The 21,521-nt window shown below is 45.7% G+C and overlaps 5 protein-coding genes across 7 annotated transcripts; 3 read left to right on the top strand and 2 right to left on the bottom strand.

Moving 5' to 3' along the window:
• Window positions 1-290: 290 nt before the first annotated feature.
• On the top strand, window positions 291-1,824 carry LOC117839856 (uncharacterized). The gene is made up of 3 exons (XM_034720288.2): window positions 291-547; window positions 710-825; window positions 930-1,824. The coding sequence occupies exons 1-3, from the start codon at window positions 493-495 to the stop codon at window positions 1,188-1,190; spliced, it is 432 nt and encodes a 143-aa protein (XP_034576179.1). The 5' UTR covers window positions 291-492; the 3' UTR covers window positions 1,191-1,824.
• A 5,070-nt stretch (window positions 1,825-6,894) lies between these two features.
• LOC117836886 (protein N-terminal and lysine N-methyltransferase efm7) lies at window positions 6,895-9,763 on the top strand. Of its 2 annotated transcripts, XM_034716407.2 has the most exons (8): window positions 6,895-7,143; window positions 7,246-7,322; window positions 8,182-8,315; window positions 8,468-8,590; window positions 8,726-8,868; window positions 9,012-9,083; window positions 9,181-9,285; window positions 9,366-9,763. In XM_034716407.2, the coding sequence occupies exons 1-8, from the start codon at window positions 7,077-7,079 to the stop codon at window positions 9,518-9,520; spliced, it is 876 nt and encodes a 291-aa protein (XP_034572298.1). In that variant the 5' UTR covers window positions 6,895-7,076; the 3' UTR covers window positions 9,521-9,763. The 2 variants fall into 2 exon arrangements, with proteins under 2 accessions (XP_034572298.1, XP_034572299.1); XM_034716408.2 differs by lacking the exon at window positions 8,468-8,590 and having other exon boundaries at window positions 6,911-7,143.
• Window positions 9,703-11,403, bottom strand: LOC117836887 (uncharacterized). Its single transcript, XM_034716409.2, has 4 exons — window positions 10,890-11,403; window positions 10,567-10,742; window positions 10,227-10,465; window positions 9,703-10,124 (listed from the first exon to the last, which is right to left on the bottom strand). Exons 1-4 carry the CDS (start codon window positions 10,939-10,941, stop codon window positions 9,998-10,000), a joined length of 594 nt encoding a protein of 197 aa, XP_034572300.1. The 5' UTR covers window positions 10,942-11,403; the 3' UTR covers window positions 9,703-9,997.
• A 574-nt stretch (window positions 11,404-11,977) lies between these two features.
• LOC117836885 (SPX domain-containing protein 4) lies at window positions 11,978-14,588 on the top strand. Its single transcript, XM_034716406.2, has 3 exons — window positions 11,978-12,446; window positions 13,490-13,649; window positions 13,738-14,588. The coding sequence occupies exons 1-3, from the start codon at window positions 12,156-12,158 to the stop codon at window positions 14,268-14,270; spliced, it is 984 nt and encodes a 327-aa protein (XP_034572297.1). The 5' UTR covers window positions 11,978-12,155; the 3' UTR covers window positions 14,271-14,588.
• A 218-nt stretch (window positions 14,589-14,806) lies between these two features.
• Window positions 14,807-18,439, bottom strand: LOC117836884 (uncharacterized). 2 transcript variants are annotated; one of them, XM_034716404.2, is made up of 6 exons: window positions 18,003-18,439; window positions 17,230-17,303; window positions 16,320-16,469; window positions 15,875-16,160; window positions 15,470-15,703; window positions 14,807-15,390 (listed from the first exon to the last, which is right to left on the bottom strand). In XM_034716404.2, the coding sequence occupies exons 1-6, from the start codon at window positions 18,153-18,155 to the stop codon at window positions 15,073-15,075; spliced, it is 1,215 nt and encodes a 404-aa protein (XP_034572295.1). In that variant the 5' UTR covers window positions 18,156-18,439; the 3' UTR covers window positions 14,807-15,072. The 2 variants fall into 2 exon arrangements, with proteins under 2 accessions (XP_034572295.1, XP_034572296.1); XM_034716405.2 differs by lacking the exons at window positions 17,230-17,303; window positions 18,003-18,439 and adding an exon at window positions 16,784-17,221.
• Between the last annotated feature and the right edge of the window lie 3,082 nt (window positions 18,440-21,521).

Genomic DNA, 21,521 nt, shown 5'->3' with positions numbered 1-21,521 from the left:
TGCTGAGGACCTCGCAACGCATCCAGCTGCTGATCGAATGATCTAGTTAAGATCCATGCTCTGTTGAGGATGAGGTCCGGGCCGGCCGGCTTTCACGTAGATAAACATACAACTTTCCAAGATCATTTGGAAGAAAGAATGATCTGTATGTATAGTACTCCTAGTCGTACTAAGAACCAAAAATAAATTACAGCACTAATCTCTGCATTATATTAGGGATAGGGACAAACACTCACACACCTGTCACGCTTCATCCAGAGACATCGTATTGTTAACAAAACCCGTGTGCGCTGGTGGTAATCCTGTGTGCTCTTCCGCAGCCGCCGCGCTAAACCCTTCTGAAAGTCAAGCCCAAGTGCATGTATAAAACGACCATAGTGCTGCTGAGGCTTATCACTAAGCAACTACTCCACATACTCATCCACCAGCTTTACTAAAAGATTAAGAGATTGCAGTCACCACGCCTGAGTTATTTCTCCAACCTTGCTGACGATGGGCTCTCTCATGGCTGGCTGGGACTCGCCAGTTCTTGGTGACGACAAGAAAGGTATTGCCAAATAATTGCCTTGAGTTTGGGACTCTTCGTCTCCATGCACGCATATGATTTCTTGCTTGCATGTACCTTAGCTGAAAATGCTCCATTTTAACGCTGCTGGCGATGTAATTCATGAATGCATCATACCAAGTTCTCTGTGTGTCTGATATACAGTTCACGCGCGGCGGAACCGGTCGCTGACAAAGGAGGAGGTGGAGGCGTTCTGGAAGCAGCGCCGGAGGTCAGAGGACGGCGGCGAGCTCACCTCGCCCCTCGCCTCCCCCGCCACGGTACGTGCCTGCCGCCTGCATGTTTCTTGTCTCCTCGCGTGCATGCATATATAGTCGTCGCAGCTTTGCTCATCACAAGGTGATCGCGACGAATTGATTGACAGGAGAGTCCGTTCGGGAGCTTGGAGAAGGCGGCCCGGTCGCCGGGACGTGGCGGCGCGTCGTCCCCGCGGGTCCGCGTGGACGGCTTCCTCCCCGGTGACGACGACGGCGCCGCCGCTGACAGCCCCAGCAAGAGCCGCGACTGGTGGACGCGGAGCAACTGGGCATTCCTGAACGAGCCGCCGCAGGAGGAGCCGGCCAGCAGAGCGCAGAACTACACGCCGCAGTTCCACGTCGCCCGGATCGCCACCGGCAACTCCTGAGCGGCACGTACACATGCCACGCAATGCAAACCACGCCGGAGAGGCACCGGCTGGTACGTGTTCCGTGGCTACGTATAACTCTGGCTACCGCGGTTTCCACCTACAAGCTTAGCTATTACGTGTTCTTGATGTATATATGGATATACGGGCCGGGACCGTATGCATGCGTATAATGTATAGCAGTCTACCAGATCGATGTGGCGAACGAGCGAGCGAGCGACCTCTAGTGTTTGTGAAATCTTGCAATATGCTGCGACATCCACCGTGCCACGCTACAATAGAATTTTGTTGGAACACATGCAGATCAGCAAGTACTTCGCCCACCAATAAATAACTTATTGATGAGAAATGGAGGTCATCGAACATGGAGTTTATATCACGGACTACAATCACCTTCACTAACTATCGCCTAAAGTCCATCTGTCATGCCTCAAGGGAAAATGCTATCTTTGGCTTCCTCCACTTCCATGTAAATATCTCAAGTGAAGTGGAATCTAGCCACTCTCCTCCCCTTCATCTTTGAAAGGATCCAAATGTAGCACTCACCTCCATGTTTTAAAGAGCATCTAGGTCTCTAAGTGAGTTTTGGTGAATTGTATGACAAAATAATTAAAAGACTAACTTGTTTACTAAAGATTATGAGTAGGAATTTATTCTCATGTGTATATTGTGTTATTGATGAATGGAAGAATGTATAGCTCATTCTCATGAAAGCAAGCAAGTATGTGATCCCATGAAACAAAAGTGTGACATATAACAAGCGAATTGAAATGAGGTTAAAGACATGGTGACATGGTTCATATGACAAGCAAATTGAAATGAGGTTAAAGACATGGTGACATGGTTGATACAATGGTCTCTAAATAATATGAAAGCAGCTTGTTGGAAGACAATGGAATGTTAATATAAGAGAGAAGAGCAAGATAGTGTGCAGGACTAAGAGATATGGATCTATGTGATATTATTGGTCTCATTATTGAAAGCTTGCAAATGAGGAATGGACATTCAATGTTGATGTCAAGGCAAAGCTAAGCTCAAAATAGCATGATTGGATGAAGAAGTCAAGCAAGGGATTAGTGACGAGGTGCTAAGCAAAGTTTGGTCAAGTGATGACTTGCGCCATGGGATCTATGCTAGGATGAAGTGGCTAGTACTTGGGGCATTTTGATGTGTCAAATCAAGTATTACCGAGAGAAGCAATACAATGCATCAAATATTTGTTGGAGGACATATTGGAGTAGCTTAAGGATTGGAATTATAACTTGGATCGCATATTGGAAAATCCTAAGCTACGAGCTTAAGTTGGATGTGCTCAGCTAGAATGCAATGTTGAAGCCCTTAAGTTGACATCGATCAAGTATGGCATGAGTGAAGATATACAAGCTCAAGTGAATGAAAAGTTGTTTATATTTATTCTTGAGTATAGGTATGCCGTATTATCAAGAGTGATGCAACATTGGTTGATTGACAAAACCAAAAGTGTTCATAGTTGACCCATGTAAGGTAAGCCTTGAGAGAAGCCTAAAGTGCACTAACTCAGCCAAAACCGGCTTGGCCAGTTTGGTAAACCAGCTTGGCTAGTTTCTAGCTCTGACACGGAGTAACGACCAGTTTGTTTGAAAACCGGCTGTCGGTTTCCCTCTGCTCTAATGGCTAGTTTCTTTGTCTTGGGGTATTTATACCCTTTGACCTCCTCCTTGAGGGGCTGCTGGTGTTTGCTGGACTTAGAGTGTGCAGAAGTCTTTCTAACTCTAGTGGAGCTCTCCCCAACCTCTTTTTGTAAGATTTGTGTAATTCTTGACAAATCCTAAAGTTGGGTTGAGAGTGAGATTGTGTGCGAGCATTAGAGAGCACCTGTGAGCAATCCATAGCTTGAGCACTTATGGTTGACATCAAAGCAAGTTGTGAAGCATTTGTTACTCTTGGAGGTGAAGCCTTCTAGACGGCTAGGCATCACCGGCTAGCTCCCAAGGTGTGGTGAGCAGCGGCAAGTTTATGAGGGTTGTGATTTTACCTCCGCACTGGAAAAGATCATCTAGTGGAAACAGGGAAGCGGTCTAGTGCGACCCAACTCATTGGAAGGGAGTTGAAAAAGACTCGTATCCTAAAGAGTTCCTCAATGAAGATGTAGGATTCACGGTGGTGAATCTGAACTTCGGATAAACAAATCCTCGAGTCTCCATTTCGGTTTGCCTCACTTGTTCATTTCTAGCATTTATTTGTGCTTCCGCTTCGATCTACTTGGGTGTACTTATTTGTGTGCAGGGACCTTTTCAACCTGCTGAAAATCATCTATAGAAGCGCATCTTCAAGTTTGGTTTGTGCCAGAATTCGTTGGGGGCATCTTTCACCTTGTTGAGGTTTTCTGTGGTAGCCGGTTTTGGAAACCGGCTTAGCCGGTTTTTGCGGAGATTCTATAGAAATTTGCGGAAACTCCGGAAGTCGCTGACAAAAGTGTTTTAAATTGCGATAAATTTCAGATTCGACTATTCACCCTCCTCTAGTTGACATACACGATCCTTTCAATTTTCCACTTTCAACTTTGCAAACTAGAATTAAAATATATATACAAAGAAGAAGAAGATAGATTGCGCTTTTTTAAATGAACAAAGACGCATTGAAACTTTAAAGACCAATGCCAAAGATAAATATTGGATACCTGCCTTATGATCATACTGATAGAAAATGCTGTATGTGAAAGGCTAATTGTTTTTTTAGAGGAAGATAGGAATTTTTGTTAATTGCAATAAACAATATTTACATCCAAAAAAATAGGAGGATACTCAAGCCAAACATGACGGCCAGGCCCCAAAGTACAAGCACGTTTTGCAAGATAAGGATCCTCCTGATTAGATTCTCTACCTTCATGTGCAAAACGCACATAATCAAAAGATCTCGACCTCATATTTATGCTGTGAATAATCATCATATAAGAGCATCTAGCCATTTCTTTAATATTCTTAATGACATTTAGACAATCTGAAGCCACAGTAGTTTTCTTTATGCCACAATCTTCGACAAGAACTAGTGACTCTTCACATAGCTTCTAAAGTTTCACGTTCAAATATATCACCAGAGCACTTTCAGCAATAGAAACCTCCTTGATCATCTTGGCATATAACCCCAACAACTCCTTTGTAAGAATCCTAGGCTACTGCAGCATCTATATTTATCTTGCATTGGTCACTCCTAGGTGGTATCCGGTTCCCAACTTTTGATTTCCTCGAGAAATTCCCAATTCATCTATCAGACTATTAATTGTTGCTATTATAGATAAAGATATTTGAAATATTTCATCATAGATTGTTTTCCTTGCATGCCAAATAGCTATCGGGTGACAAGAATACATATACAATCAGAAGCAAGTCACCAGCAAAATATTTTTGATTTTTTGGTAATTTCATATTTCACAATTTTTTCCATCACTTATCTTTTTTGCACATGGGAACATCTTGTACGGCTTCAAAGTAATCCTCTTTACTTTTCTTTTCTTCGCTGTAATCATCATCCGATAAGCAGAGTGAACAGTAAACAGACTATTTCTTTAATAATGTCATGACCAACGGTTTTATTGTACTCATACTTAGCGGATCTGTAGGATCGCTTCATTGTCCATATGATTGAAAAAGTTTTGCACTATCTCTGTTTTCCATGTCGTAGAAGTATGGTCATTTAGTTCAAAAACAAGTGTCGGAAGATTTTGTTTCTTTAAAACAAGAGGCTTCTGTCATCACCAATTCGTTTAATCAGCCCTTGATTTAGCACTTTTATTTCATGACATATAGCTCTCTAGATCTTCGATGGGTTATTCCCAATAGAAGCACTGAGAAGATAGTAAATTGATTTTAGGACTTGAAAAGCATAGAGACTGAGGCTTGATCAACATTTTAACCAGCTGGGCTACAGATTGCTTGTGGTCTAAGAGCACATTACGCCTTTTTTAACCGGTTGGACCGTGTGTCCTACATGCACAAATAGCTAGCTATTCATCGGTAAGTAGAAATATTTTTTTACTTTCGAAAAACGTATATGCGTGCATACAAAATATATACGCCAAACTTACATTGTTTATCAGCTCGAAAGAAAAAGGACATATATTGGGAGTTTAACACGTACTAGAGTAGAAAAGTTACACATGACTAAGGTCCCGTTTGGTAGAGCTTCGGCTTCTCATAAAACGGTTTCGGCTTCGGCTTCTTCGGTGGAGTGGCTTTTTTATGGAAGCTGAAGCTGTTTTGCAAAACGTTTGGTAAAACGGCTTCTTAATGGCAATATATGTAATTTTATGATCACTTAATACTTGGAGATAGAGGAGAAGCCGGTGAAGCCACTTTTTTCGGCTTCTCCTCTCTAGTGTAAGCCGTTTTGCAGCTTCTCCCCGGCTTTGGTGGTGAAACCATTTTGAAATTCGCCCTTTGGTAGGACTTCACCAAAAGCCGGTGGAGAAGCACTTTGAGAAGCCCTACCAAACAGGGCATAAAACATTGCACAGTGATTTGTCGATGTGGACTGGCCACGCGCTACTTGTTGCTTGCGCTGAGAAACAGACCCACGCTTACTTAATGCATGTACGCTTGCTCAGGTGCTTGTAGATCGAACTATGTGTTGAAATATGTTATTGCTGACTCGGATTAGATATTATAGAATTGGAGATGTGGTCTTGTCGTATTGTAAAGTATGGTTGTACCTATTATTTTGTTGCTATTAATCTTGCTTCAATTGAAAAGGAATAATAAGTATTTGAGTAGAAGAAAATGTGTTAAGTAAAAATAATATTGATTTCCTAGCAAAGATAAAAGAAAACTAATAAATTTATAAAATAAAATTAGTATTCAATAGCAACGCAGGATCACCTTCTTGTCTACCTCTGAAGCCCGAACCTCCCCCTTACTTTGGCTGGATTATTTTCTCCCAAGCTACCCAAGCTGGATGAGTTGTTTGTATGGCTTCATGCTTGTGGAGTGTGAATGGTTGGTTTTTCGGGGGCTCATGTCTAGCTTCCGTAAGCTAGATAGTTATAGAGTTTAGGTCCCGTAGAAGCCCATCAACTTCCTCTTCTTCCTCCTCTTCCTCCTCAAATTAAAAATCCAACCTCAACATTTTATAAAATAGATTCAATATTTTTAAAAAATAGTTCAACATTTCAAAATAGTAAATTTAATATTTTTTAAAAATACTACTTTTAACATTTTTCAATACTTATTTTCAACGTAATAGTAAATTCAACATTTTCCAACACGAATATCAACGTTTCGAGAGAAAAATCCTCTTCAACAATGGAGCCGGCGGCGCATGGGGTGGGTCGCCGAACCAGCATCGGAACAAGCGGCGCGTGGTGGCGATGAGAGAGGTGGCGGGGCCGCGCAAGGGAGTGGCGCTGATCGAGCCGCGCGCAGGGGCGACGCCGCGGCCGAGCAGTGCGAGGGAGCGGCGCGGCGGCCAAGCTGCCCGCAGGGGCGGCGGCGGGGCCCAGCGGCGTGAGGGAGGTGAGGAGCGTGCGGAGGTTGACGACGGCGCGGGGAGGCGAGGAGGCTCGGCGATGGGCCCCGGTGGCGCAAGGAGGAGCACGGGCGCGGTGGAGGTCGCGTGCGTGGTGATGTGGGAGGCAGTGGTGGGGAAGATGAGCTGATTGGATCGGACGGTCATAAATTGTCGTACGAATTAAAGCATTAGAAACCAGGCTTTCCGGAAGGATTACCGGTTTTCCAGCCGGGGCAACGTTTCGGCCTTGTTTGGAAGGCCCGGGTTCCCAGCCATCCCGGGCCGAGAGCCCAAGAACGGAACAGAGCCTACTGCCTTTCTTCTGTCGTCGTCGGCTCGTCGCCGCCGCCGCGCTGCCTCCCTCCCTCCAATCGAGTGAACTCCCTCAACAGCAAGAGTCTACTCATGGACACCGCTCTCTTCTCCGCCGCCTCCCTCTTCCACGGCGCTGACGACAGCGACGACGACCGAGGTACGACCAGCAAATCAACCCCCACCCCCACGCCGCCTTCCCCTCCGCGTCGCCCACCGCGTGCTCCTAACGGCCTGTTCGGTCTCTTCCGTGCGATTGAAGATGAGATGCAGGTCGACGCCGAGGGGGAGAAGCAGGCGTTGGAGTTTGTGGAGAGAGCGCACGACTTCCCTGGCATGGTAAGGTTCCATGATTCCGCTGTATAGCTTCGCGTCTGTAGAATCGATGCTTCTCTGGAATCGGGGAAGGGCCGGCCTTCGAACTACTCGGGATCCAATTTGGATGCTCCGATTAGTTTGGATGAACAAATAATGCATAGATGATAGATGGATGGAACGAACTCATCGGATTTCATTTGGCTGTGTGTTTTCTGGTTTGGCTGGGGTTCTGGGCAAGATACGTCCACTGGAGAACTGACGTGATAGTATCCATAAAGCAGTAGGTATGATCCAGTTCAGTGATCCTCTAGTGTTTAAATTGTACCGATGTGTAAGCTTCCACCCATGAGAATTGTTGCTCCAAACTCAGCAAAGTAGATTAGTGGATCAAAACTAAAATTGTGATTAATTTAGTACCAGGCACAAATATTATCTTGATCTTATTTGGACTGACAGCTGGATTTTTGCTTTTACATCATTTTTTACACATTCTCTTTTGGTTAACTCAATTGATTCTTCATATTGCGTGAACAACTTAGCATACTTTTGAACAACTATGCATTGAGAGTTTATGGTGCTGCATCACAAAATCCACATGTTTAAAAATTGAAACAATGTGATTGGCTGGCCATTTCTGTTCTTTATCGAAGTCTACTCGATCTGTAATCTATTGTTTTGCAAGATTTAAGGCTACATGAATTTATTGGTTTCAGTTTTGTTTGTTTTGCAATCCTGCAAGTGGTACTAAATTGTTATAGCTTACTGCTGATCTCATCACTAAGTAATTTGCGAATTGTAATTTGTCTAATCTGTTTTACAGCCAATCATTCTCCAATTTCATATTTATCTTTTTCTTCACATTTCCAAAAATGACATACAGAAACTGAGCGTAAGGGAATTCTCATCTCATGAGCTCAACGCAAACTTGCTATGGCCTGGGACATTTTCATTTGCCACTTGGCTGGTTAAAAACCAGTCAATTTTGGATGGACAACGGGTCCTGGAATTGGGAAGGTATGTATAATGTATGCCATGCTTTTTATTGGGTTGCTTACTGACCAATTTTATAAGAATGGTCACTATATTCAATATAAGAGTGGGCTCGATAAATAATTCAGGATATCGGTAATACCCCTGTCATAGCTTTTTCTTTGTTTTCTGTTAAGCACTGAGGCATGCGCTGTGCTTTCATCGTGCTGCCAGGACTTAGCAATCACTGTTGACCTTATCAAGCAATCAGAACTTAGTGGTCCGAAGCAGTGGGTTACTTGGTTGGAGTCTTCATTATGGTATTGTAATAATGATTTTGTGCTATAGTAAACAAAAGTTTTTTTTGTTTCCTTGGTCGAATGTGGTCACAAGAACATGATAATTTTTTCTACAGCTTGTCTATGTTGTTCATTAGTTCCTCTTATAATGCTTAGTGGGACGGGAGCTCTGGCGATCTTTCTGAGGAAGTCATTTGGGATGGATATCACAACCTCTGATTATGACGACAAGGAAATTGAAGAGAATATAGCTTACAACTGCCGAGCTAATAATTTGGATGTGCTACCTCATATCAGACGTGAGTTTTCTGACTGTTCCAAACAGAAGCTATGCATTTGTAGTATTTCCTTTTCCCAAATATGCCATTTAGGTGCAAGGAGGATGCACGCTTAAATCTTAAATGTGGGTAATTGTTCTCTGATGCTTCTTTTTAACCCTCAGACACATGGGGTGATCCTTTTCCAGTTTCCAGACCAGATTGGGACATTGTTATTGCTAGTGATATTCTACTCTGTAAGTGTATATCTTAGGAGTTAGGACTCCTGTCTCTTAATCCTGTCTTATCATTGGTCAAATGCTCTAACATGGTATCTGCGCTTGTTGCATTCAGATGTCAAACAGTATGACAACCTGGTAAAGACAGCATCCTTTCTTTTAAAAGAATACAAGAAGACAAGTGAGAAAGCAGGCTGCACCACCATCACAGACAAATCAGGTCGTTACTCAAAATTTCATTTGTTTTAACTCACCCGATATGTGAGGATATCTTTAGCTTATGTTTCCGTTGATTGGCAGGAACACAAGTACCTGCCAGATCTCCTATGTTTCTGATGAGCTGGCGCAGAAGAATCGGCAAGGACCAATCGCTTTTCTTTACAGGATGTGAGAAGGCGGGTCTCGAAGTGCGTCATTTGGGTGATCTCGTGTACCTCATCAGCTTTAAGAGCTGAAAATTTGAGGAAACGACGCCTCGCGAACGGCACCGGGGAAGTGCCTGCGGCTGGACAGTGTTAGGAAATGAAACGCGTGGAATTTGAATAGGTTTTTGTTAGAGAGATTTTGCTCCCTTTTTCCCCTTATTAAAATTGTTATCTTAACGCACTCGAAGGACCTCCCTTGATTCTTGTGGGGCTATACATACTGCTGCTGTATTTTGAAACTCAGAGAACAAAAACATAACCCTTTTCTTACAAGCAACGGCCGGCCGCCACTCGCCACGCCGTTGTGTGTGTTTACACTACACGTGCAGGTAAGTCATCAAGCACCGAAGCTCCTACAGCTAAGTGCACGCTTTCATCTGAAGCAACGCACGTATGTACAGCTACACCTCGAGCATCACTGTCCACGACACAAAGACACGTACGTATACGCACGCACGCACGCACAAAGCAGGACGACGCACGTTGGCGTGCAGGGCGTACGTGCGCTTAGGCGTTGCCGGTGACGATCCGGGCGGCGTGGAACTGGTCGCACGCGAAGCTGATCTGCGCCCTGCCCAGCAGCACCTCCTCCTTGGGCGGGTCGTTCAGGAACGCCCAGCTGCTCCGAGTCCACCTACGAATAATCATCCATCCATCCATGCATCAGCATCAGTCAGAGTGACTTGTGTGTACACGGTAGCTTAATCATCGATCACTTCACATATGCCGTACGTACCAGCCGCGGGTCGTGCTGGAGGTATCGGCGGCGGCGGCGTCGGTGTTCTCGGGGAAGAACAAGCCCGCCTCCCCGCGGCCGCGGGTGGTCGTCGCCGGTGAGGACGGCTCGCTACGGGGAAACAAGTGCTGGGCCTGATGGCCGCCGCCAAACGGCGAGCACAGGTCGTCGCTCCTCACGCCGCGCAGCGGAGGCATGGACCGCATCACCTTCAGCTGCCTAGCCGCGGGCGGGATCTCCTGCCGTGATCGATCATCGAATAATAACCTACGTAGCATTAGTATCTATAGCAGGTAATAAACAAGTTGATTTGCAAGCACGCAGCAGGCAGGCAGTATACCGCGCGGGGAGAGGGCAGCGTCGAGATCGTCGCGTGGCCGCCGACGCGGGGAGATCCGGCGAGCGGGGAGCCGCCTGCCGCCGCCTCGCCGTTCTCCGCCGGCGGCCTCCCGCCGTGCTGCCTCCAGAACGCCTCCACGTCCTCCATGGTCAGTGACCGGTTCCTCATCATACGAACTGCGCACCCCATGAAGGTGTGCACACAGATCGTGATTCGTGAGTGGATCAAAGACACGTAGCAGAAGGCAGCAAGAGTATTGCCATACTTTTACAAGATGAAAGAAAATATTGCAGGTCCGGTCCTTAAACGAACAGGTACTGTACCTTCCTTGTCACTCAGTACTGATGAGCTCCAGCCAGACATAAGAGAACCCATCTCTACCTACTGTTTATCTGTCGGCCCTAAACTTGCGAGCAAGTCGATCTCCAGCTCTTCTAATCCCACTGGAATAAAAAGTGTGCGAGGAGTGATCAACAGTGCTGCTGACTCTCAGCTGGTGGCCATTTTATAGACGAACCAGAAAAAAAAAATATACACTCCTTATACTTTCACAAGTTTAATGTTCGACCAATATATATACCAGCTAGCTACTTGCATGTCCTCCGAGCCCCATATAAAATTTCCAATAATTCTTCTTGCAAATCAAATACTCCGTCTCTCTCCCATCCTCATGAACGCATACAGCTATATCCTGTCTCTCAAGCATGTCAGCTGCCTGTCGATGATGCACACGCGTCGACGCCCCGTGTCGCCAGTGCACGCGTGCATGCAAGCGCCCCATGCCGGCCTATCCTCGATAGGCATCCTTCCGGCAAAGGCGCTGGTGCACCGCACAGCGCCTCGTCCTTATCAGAAAGCTCATCTCCTTCCCTTTTTTTGGGTGTGAGCTCGATGCTCATCTCCTCACTCAGATCTTGTTCGCATACGGCGGCAGGCAGATCCGTAGTAGATGGCCGCCGCTTGAACCGTCCGTCGTCTTCCGTAGCAGGCCGAGATACGGGCCGATTTTCACGCGGCTGGATCGTTTCAGATGGGCCTGGCCCAGACAAGACGGACAAGACCTTATATTTATTTTGGTTTTTTTATTAATCTCTCTTTTGATACGCGATTGGCTTGTTTTTTTTATTTATCTCTCTTTTGATACGATTGGCCTGTACCAGTTCATGGAAGATTCGCCATGTTCCCATCAATCTAGCATCCACGACGAAATTTCTGTGCAGGAAGAGGAGACCGATGGAGGAGAAGATGCCATGATGCCGTACAAATTCCCGGAGAAGAATAGGGCAAAGCGGCAGGCTTCGCAGGCGCCGAGGGGAAGACGACGGGGACCCACGAGGCGAATATCCCCCGTCCGGCCCCACCCGACAGCGACCCAACACCCAATCATCCATCCGTCCGTCCCCTCCACTTGCCTCCTCTTCTTCCATCTCCCCTCGCCGTCCTCTTCCTCCCCATCGCGAACCCCGAAACATTCCTCCTGCTCCACTCCCACCCGAGGAGAGGGGTAAAGAGGGAAGAATCCATTCCTCTTCTGATAAGGAATTCGTGCCCCGGGGAGGGGGGGATAGAGTCGTTGCCTCGTCGGGGGGATGAAGTTCGGGAAGGATTTCCGGAACCACCTGGAGGAGACGCTGCCGGCGTGGAGGGACAAGTACCTCGCCTACAAGGCCCTCAAGAAGCTCATCAAGAACCTGCGGCCCGCCGAACCCGCCGCCCTTCCCCTTCCTCCTCCGCCACCCGCCGCCGAGGGACTGGGGGGTGGGGCCGGCCAGGGGAACGTCGCGCTGGGGAACTGGTTCGCCAGCATCCTCGACATGGAGCTCCACAAGCTCAACGAGTTCTACATGGAGAGGGAGGAGTGGTACGTCATCCGCCTCCAGGTGCGCGCCCTTCTCCTTGCCCTCGCCCCATCCATCTCGGCGATCCTGGTCGATGCGTGTGTTCGCGCCCGATGTAGCGCCACTCAGTTGATGTTGGAGTGATTCCCGATCCCCAAGATCTGTTGGTCTCGGCATGTGCAGTCGGGTTATGTTCGGGTTTTTAATTCATGGGCAGGAGTTTTAACAAATGTTACATATGATGTTTCAGTATGTGCTCGGGCATTTTGAATTGAACTAATGCTAAGGACCATATAGCAAATAAATATAAGAGTATCGTGCCTCCAATCCTTGTTTTTTCAGTATGGAGTTAGTGGCCAGATCATGATTAATTGTGGGCAGCAAACTGGGCGTAGTCTAATTTTGATAGCTTCAATGTGCATGTATTTTGTTTATGACTTCGTTTTGGACAGAATGGGTAGCCATTACATTTCTGTATGTAAGAAGCTTTACTGCTGTGCGTTGCTGTATTTATTTATAGAGTTACAGAAGGGTCAAATCTGCTAGTGGATGATTTTCCTTTATTTCTCCATGATGAGAAAAATATTACTCATGCCTTTGATTCCTATATAAGATTGCATGGATTTCAAGGTGCGGAAGTGTTGTGTTATACAAGTAGCACATTCAATCAACAATTGTGTTTGAGCATTACAGTGAACTGAAAATCAAATTTTGGTTTACTAGAGAATATCACTGATTAACCACATTTGTCATGTAGATACCCAAAGAGCCTGTTAACTGTGACCTTCACCCGGGCATGAGGAACTAAGTTTACTATGAGGAGCCCTTTAGTCATGTAGACAGCAACTGCACCTGGTGTTGCAAAATACTTGCACCAGGAGCTACGTTTACAGCTTTTTTTTTTGGTTCATCATCCAAAGAAAGTGGACGTAGCTTGCTCTTCTATTTCCTCCAAAACCTGTGCGCTTGTGTACATTGAATGTTGGCATGCCTAAATAGTCTCCTTATTCATTAGTTTGCTTGTCTTTGGCACTTCCTTGAATTGTAGCTGTCGTTCTAACCCTTGGACATCTTGTTTCTCAAAGGTGCTGAAGGAGAGGATTGAGCGCGTCAAAGCTAAGAAGAATGATGCTTTTACATCCAGGAGTGAATTTACTGAAGAGATGCTAGAGATACGTAAGGATTTTGTGATTATACATGGTGAAATGATTCTTCTGCAAACCTATAGCTCCCTAAATTTTGCTGGTGAGCACCTTTAAACCAAGTTGGCTAATCTGCAGCATTTATGTAGTAGTATCTAGCTTCTTGTGTGTCTTATATGCTGTAAATGCAGGACTAGTGAAGATACTGAAGAAGTATGACAAGAGAACAGGCGGTTTGCTCAGCCTGCCTTTCACTCAGCGTGTCCGTCACCAGCCATTTTTCACAACCGAACCTTTAACAAGGCTTGTTCGAGAATGCGAGGCTAATCTTGAACTCCTTTTCCCGGTCGAAGCAGAAGTTCTTGAGCCTAGTTCATCTTCAAATCTGGAACCACATGCCAGGGCTAAGCGTGATCCAACATCATCTGGCGATGTGGAAACCTCAGATGTGTACCGAAGCACACTAGCAGCAATGAAAGCAATACAGGGCCTTCGGAAAGCCAGCTCTACTTACAACCCCCTGTCTCTGTCTAGGTTCTTCAATGGTGAGGATGGTGAAGCCTGTTCTGGTGCCATCACTTCTGAGAGTTCATTATCAGATTCCTCAACAGACTCCCAGATTCAGGATGCTGGAAAGGACGATAAAGAGGTGCAATCAAATTCAAGGGAGCATAATGCTGCTCAAAGGGAACATAATGTAGAAGGCGAGCCGCGTGATGAATAATCAGTATTTACACCCACTGTTCAATAACCGTTGATAAGTGTAAAATCTAATAATCTGGATGTTTAACCCTCCTTGTAGTGTGACATACGCAAGAATTTCCTGATGGTTCTGTTTCCTTTTCTTTCATTTTCTTTTCAAGGTTGCAGTCATGCAAGGTCGAATTTTTCATGTTTTTGTTGTTGACAGCATGTCAATTGCCATAAGAATCTGAAGTGTAGTGGTATTTGAGTTTTGAAGCTGTAGACAGAAAGCATGTAAGTCATTAGCAGACATTTTGGTTGACAATAGAGGTACTTCCTGATCGAAGTTCTTTTTTTCTTTTTGTTTGGTCAGAGGCATCGAGGGTTGGATTTATCATGTTTTCTTTGTGTTGACACCATGTCATAATCGCCATTTAAGTTTTGTGTAAACAGAAAGGAAGCCATTAGCACAGACGTTTTGGTTGATTAACACAAAGAAACTGCCAATTACCTCAACTGATTATTTACTCGTGCGCAGAATAAGCTATATTAGATAGGACAGTAAGTTGCAAAATGTTAGATCAGAAATGCAGAGTATTGTATTCAGTATGACTCTATTTTTCACTTCAGTTCACCTTGAGCTCACAACATTACACAGTTAGTAAAGAGCGAGGTGAGAGGCCGTGTGGCAGCAGTTGCTGACATGAATAGGGCCCCTTCAATGGGGAAAAATCAGAACAAGTAATACACACATTTTTACAATGTTAACTATGCCGACCCTTCAACAAAAATCACGATTTTCCCCGAAATGCAACCCACAAAGAGCCCCACATCGAGCTTGATCATTGTTTTCTTACATCGGTGATTGCAGGAACCTTGGCTGGGTAGTTAGACAAATCCACGTCTAGCAAGTCCGTGAGGTCATAAAGCCCTCCAGGAGGATCGACTTTGTCCTTGATTGGGGTTGTCATTGTTTCTTCCTGATCTGCCTGGTTCGATGAGGCACTTGATGTCACTGGACTATTTGAAGCTACCACGGTGATGCCAGCTAACTCTACACCCTGCCCGCTTGGCGCGGTGCTCCCTGAGGGATACTTTGTTTGTGCATTATCTCCCTCATTGTGATTGTAGAGCACATATTCGTTGTATGTAGGAGCAAACTGCATGAGAATAGGATTTGGTCAGACAAAATAAATGTTACCATGCCTTGGGTACCAGGATATGAAATGTCAAAGTTACCTGGTGAACAGTGTCATGGTAAAAATCATTGAACTTCAAAGCATGAAGAAGGCTTTCTCTGAAACCACCAGCAGGGCGGGCATTGGGACCTGCATATTCCTTGTAGGGGAAGGCAAATAAGTGCCCGATGGCTGCTATGAGCATCTCAACACACAATACAAAGTTCTGGAGATCAGCGGCCTTATCAGCATTCTTGATAAGTCGAGATTTTGCAACAAGGAAAACCAGGACACCCTGTAAGAAAAGATTCAAATCATCGAATGGATAATACCTCCAATTACATAAAAGTTTTTAGGGAAGACATTGCAAACAGAAATACAGTTGTAGATTTACTTTAGTCAACAGGTGGCCCACTGTTATATACTGGGAGAGGGAAAACACTTATTGAAGTACTATGTACTTTACCTGCCAATATGTGAGAAACACGACTGATTTGATCATTATGAATTTTGGGACAGGATTGTATGGCCGAAGTAGATCCCTGCATGCCGCATAGAACAAGGCGAGGGCATATAATGCCATTGAGTATGAGATTGTATATATGATTGTTATGTACAGATAGGATTGGTTGACACTGAAGTTTCCGTCCTTGTATTTTCCTTTTGCATAAAGTATGAAGGTGATAACAACCAAAATAGGCTTGAGAATCACAAATTGCAAGCAACCTTGTTTGCATCTTCGTATAAAACGCCTGTTCAAGACCATCAGATTTTTTTCAACAAGCGTTCACATAACAACAAAGGCAAAAATATAGTTCACAGAATTTAATCACTTATTAAGGTGCAAAATGGCACATTTAAGTATAAAATGTTTTGATAATTACTAATATGCACCAAGGTCACTTACGCACCCATCTAGAGGAATAGCTGGATAACAACAAGTCATCAGAATCCATGACGGTTTCAGGGTTCGGCCACTCAAACTTACAACCACAGCACCAGGACCTCCCACCCATGCCAAGCAGAGTGAGAGGAAATTGTAGATGACCCAAGCATCATAGCTGAAAGAACATGAGACATGACATTTCAGAAGATGCTGGTTTGCAATTATTAGTTGAACTACTTCTGTAACAGCAGTGAAAAAGCTAATAGCACATAGACAAACTCACATAAACATAAAGATAAACAACACCTAAAGTCTGCCAAATTTTAAACCACTGCTTCAGTAAGAATCTAGCCCATAGTTTGACATATGAGGATGAACTTAGTACCGTATTAGATTAAATGAATTTACTACCAAATTATGACAAGTGATGATCATCTTGGAATTTTACAATTTTTACAAAGAGGAGATCATTTGGTATATTTGCTCCACCTTGTTTTCATTTATGTCGATGCTGTTAATAGGAACTAGGAAGATACTAAGAGTAGACAGAAGCACGAGTAATCTCCATCGCTTATGAATTTATGATGCCTACTCCTATGGGATCAGACTGCACCTGTTTACAAAGGATAGTGGATCCTCCATTTAATAGAGATGATCAAAGAGTATCAACACAGTTGTAACATATTTATAGTACGGAAACCAATGAGCAGTTCAGACTTCAGAGGCAGCGTATTATGTTGACACTGCATATGAATTGGATCATAGCAAGTTTCTGCTAGTTTTACCTTTGCTAGTGGTGGCCTACAAATAGGTGGAATAATTGAGTAGAATATTGCATGTCTCAACAGTAAACAACATTAGACGCCATTAATCCCCCATGGAACTAAAAGATTCAGACAGTGAGAAAAGCGGTTTGGGATGCAAGTAGGACTTACATCTCTCGAATAGAATTGAAATATATCGCATTTTCAGGAAGGATAAGGGAAAGGAATGACATCACAGCATATACCTGCAGAACAGTGCACGCCATTGGGTTAATATACAGAAATATGCAAACATATAAAGAGCACTTCTAAACATAAGCTAAAGGACACAAGGGTGAAATGCAATTAAACACTGGACCAAGTGTTCCTATTTTCCAAACTTGAAGTTGCAGGAGTTCTACCACTTCGAATAGTGGAACCCAGAAATAATTTGCCTTCACCCTTGGATGCACCTACATTCCTACTGTCTAGTTAATGAACTCGCATACCCAGGACAAAACCACAAGCTCCAGAAATCCACACCAATAAGGTGCACTATCGATCAGAATCACAATGAATTCTTGCATACATCAAAGCAAACCACAGCAAAATTGCATAAAGCTCCATGCATGGTGAGCAATCACATTCTGATCAGAACTACATAGGTGCAGCAAAATCATCAATGAGTACTTCGACTCCAATCACAGCCTGACTTTCACGGGAAACTCGCCTGAAAAGACAACACCTTAAATACCGACCGAAGTCGCGTAAACAAACCGAATCGCATGGGCAAGCAACGAACTCCTGCAAACTCACCTAAACCGGGCCTTATTCCAGCTAATAACCGTGACACGCCCTCAAAATTCACCCAAAAAAAGGAAAAATCTCCGGGAAGCGGCGATAGATCTGGCGCAGGGTAGCTGAACAGAGAAGGTTAGGTATGAGCGCGGAGCGGGGAGCATTACCGGGACCATGAAGATCATGCGGACGATGAACCGCTGGTAGATTGGCTCAGCGTAGTGGAGGAGGTGCCGGTAGATGTGCACGAGCGCGACCACGGTGGCCGCCGCGGCGCACACGAGCGCCGCGGCCGTGTACGCCGCCGACGCCCACTCCATCGCGGGGGCACCCCCGAGGCGCGGCCGCCGCCACCAGCCCTCCTCCTCCTCCTCCTCCTCCCGGTCCCACCGCGGCGGCGCGGGCGCGGCAGCTAGGAGAGGTGGAGGCCAATCAGAGAGGGACAGGCGAAGGGGGGAGAGCCCTCGGTGGCCGCGTCGCGTTGCTCTCTCTGGCCCGGCTGGGTGCGGTGGTTGGGTTGGGGAAGAGGAAAGAAGAGAGGGGTTAATAGCATCGGTTTTCGCGTCCGGATTTCTGCTTAATTTTTTTGTTTAGCGGTTTGATTTGATTTTGTTTTTCTGGAGATTTGGAGTGGACCGGTGTTCGAGATGGCTGGGTGGGCGAAGGCACGAAGCTTCAAAATTGTTTCTGCTTATTACTTCTCCTCTCCTCAACTAAACTATCAAGCGTGGAATCGAATCGAATCAACCGTGTGCCCTTCCGTGGACTCGACGCGAGGATTTACGGAGATTTCGTGCGAGACGAAGCAATCTAGCTGTAATTCGCACGAAATTTCTGCGGAATTTGCTGCCTCCGTATTATCGGTGGTATGAGCAGGTAGGCATGCCCGTATGGTTCCCTTACTCGAAATAACGTAAATAATCAGATGTGCACCTGACACCTACTGGGGTGATGGATGGTTGAGCCGACAGGCGAGTTACGTCAACATCATCCGATCATTGCTGCTGCAGCCTGGAACACTGATAGTGGTGGTTAGCGTTGCTGCATTAGCATCTGGCTGTGATGGATTGGATGGTGTTCTTTGGCAAGGTAGCACTAGAATCTGCATGATGGATTGGATGGTGTTCTTTTTTAAAAAAAAAATTGGCGCCATAACAGTTTGTGCGGTTGAAAGTATTAGATATTGTGTTGAATATATGTACGAGTCCGTTTACGATGGAACTTGAGTTGTATGTATCGGTATAGGGTAGAGTGTGTGTCATACTCTGTACCTGAGCCTCCTCATAAATATGAGAGGAGGGTTGCTGTTGTAACCATAACGACTCGCAGGGGGAGGCGGCACGATGCCGGGATCCTGGAGCGACCGGTGTTGCGGTACTGGGGAGGTGTAACAACTAGGGTTGTTAAAAGTCTAAGAATGATCATTAAGGTGTTAATGGTGAAATTTGGATTAAAAGGAGGTATTATGGACCAAAGTCAAATTTAAGTCAAATTTGACAAAAATTCAAATTCAAGATTTAAATTTGGAAAAATTTGATAAAAATATGGAATCAAGCTTTGAAGGTATTTAGAATTCAAAGACATTAAGTTTGAAGTCAAATTCAAGTCCTAGGCATCTCAAATTCAAAGTCAAAGCGGTTGACTTGGAATTACCATTCATTGTCTGAAAACGTGCCCGTCTGAAAACTGTGACAATCAACCAACTTTGAAATTAAATTCTGAAGGATTTTTCATCTGAGCCTTGAAAGGTTTTGGACCCCAAGTGGACTTTGATGTTCAGTGATTATATTGGGCATGTTGTTGGACAAAGAGAGGAAGGAATTCAAATTTTTCTTGGAGTCCAAAGTTTGAAAGCTGGACTGTTTTAAATTGACTGTCGAAACTGAATGGCAGTAGCCATTTCAGTTCTAGAGGCAGAGAGAAGTGGCCAACTTTGGCCCAAGATTTTGGAAGATTTTATGTGTAAAAATTGGGCTTTAACATGCAAAATGGAATTCCTGACATGGAGTTTACAAGTTCCAGTAGACATCGGATAAACAAAACTGAGTTTGAATGTTTGAATTGAAGCTCAAAGATGAAGTAATGGGCTGTTTTGAAAGTTACTGGCACAGTATCAATTGAACACTGACATACCGAACCCTAGCTGATTTTCGGGGTTCAAATTCGAGAGATGGAGTGATCCAGAGCTCAAACTGTGAATATATAAAATGAAGTCCTGAGGATCCTCTACAACTTTGATTAAAGGAAATCGTGGAGCTTGAATTGGAAATCAGGTGCAAATTTAGTTGGACTTTCGAGCGGAATTGGCGAGAAAAGGGGGAAGAGCAGAGCGGTGCTACTGCCAGGTAGCTGCTTGCTGCCGATGGCAAGAGCGGTGCCACCATGCCACGCACCGACGCAGGCGTGCGACGCGAACCCAAGCAAGCAGGCAGGAGGTGGTTGTCAGGAAGGCAGTAAAATTTTGTATAAATTACCGTTCCTGTCGGCCGGAGTTATCCTTTCTCTGCGTTGCTCTGTTTTTCACCGCTCTCGATCGCCGATGAGCTCCTCCACTATTCCACCACTGTCGGCCGTTCCCCTCCGCTAGAACCACCACCTTGAGTTCCTGAATCCATCCCACCAGTCGTCGTCCAGCCCTATCCACCACAGCTTCTTTCCGTCATCATCTTCTTTAGTGCCGGCCGCCACTCTGCTCTAGTAAGGTCGCCGCCATGGAGGGCTATGTTGCCGGAGCTCTGGTTGTTGTCTAAGGGTTTGGGTGTGTCACGCACGAGCTCTAGATGGTGTAGGTCTAGCTTGTTGGCCTAGAGTATGGCTGGGTTGGCCGGAGCTCCTGCGCCGCCGTTCGCACGCCTCGCCCATGGCTGTCGTCGTGGAGCACCTTGCTCCGGCCACGGTGGGCTTTGGTTTGGGAGCACGCCGTGTAGCTTAGGTCCTAGAGAAGCTTTCAGAGCTGCTTATCGGGCATACATCCTCAGGCCCACGAGTAGGCCTTGTACGACCCACTCAGGGACGTACTCGGATGAGATCAGGATATGGAAGGCTACACCACAGGGTAACATAACCTCCACAGACCCCTGAACACTAGTCGAAATAGACAAGGAAACTACTCTACCGACTAGGAGTAGAATTCTGTAACCATGTCCGACTAGGACTCCACCCTATAACCCTACTCCCTCAACTATATAAGGGCGGGCAGGGACCCCCCTCAAAATAGAAGCTAAGTTCAATACAATCAACACACAGAACGTAGGGTATTACACGATCTAGCGGCCCCAACCTGTGTAAATTTTGTTTTCTTGCGTCACCATCGACTCCTTGATTCTCGCAACATCCACCGTACAAAATACCACCTAGGGTACCCCCTAGGCGGGTTGCCGGTCTAAAACATTGACACCGCTTATGGTCGTCGGTTTGCCGTCGCGGAGCTTCGCGCCGTCGGTAGGCCTAGCGCCGCCCACGCCGCCGCTGTCTTCCATCGTTCGCCGTCGCCGTCCACCAAACCACCACTGGGGTACCATCAGTAGGTGCGCTAAGTTAACGCGAGTCGAGTCGTGGTGTTCCTATCGCCGGAGGCCTCGCCGGCGATGAGCCGTCGCGGTTACTCGCCAACAGACCCGCGGTCAGGGTCGGGAGAGTGGTCTGTTGACCGGGCCCGCGTGGCAGTGAGAGGGTTAGGGCGGGGT

This window comes from Setaria viridis, chromosome 9, assembly GCF_005286985.2.
Source record: "Setaria viridis chromosome 9, Setaria_viridis_v4.0, whole genome shotgun sequence".
Classification (NCBI taxonomy): Eukaryota; Viridiplantae; Streptophyta; class Magnoliopsida; order Poales; family Poaceae; genus Setaria; species Setaria viridis.
The sequence above is the reverse complement of the archived record's forward strand: the minus strand, read 5'-3'. Positions and strand labels throughout refer to the sequence as shown.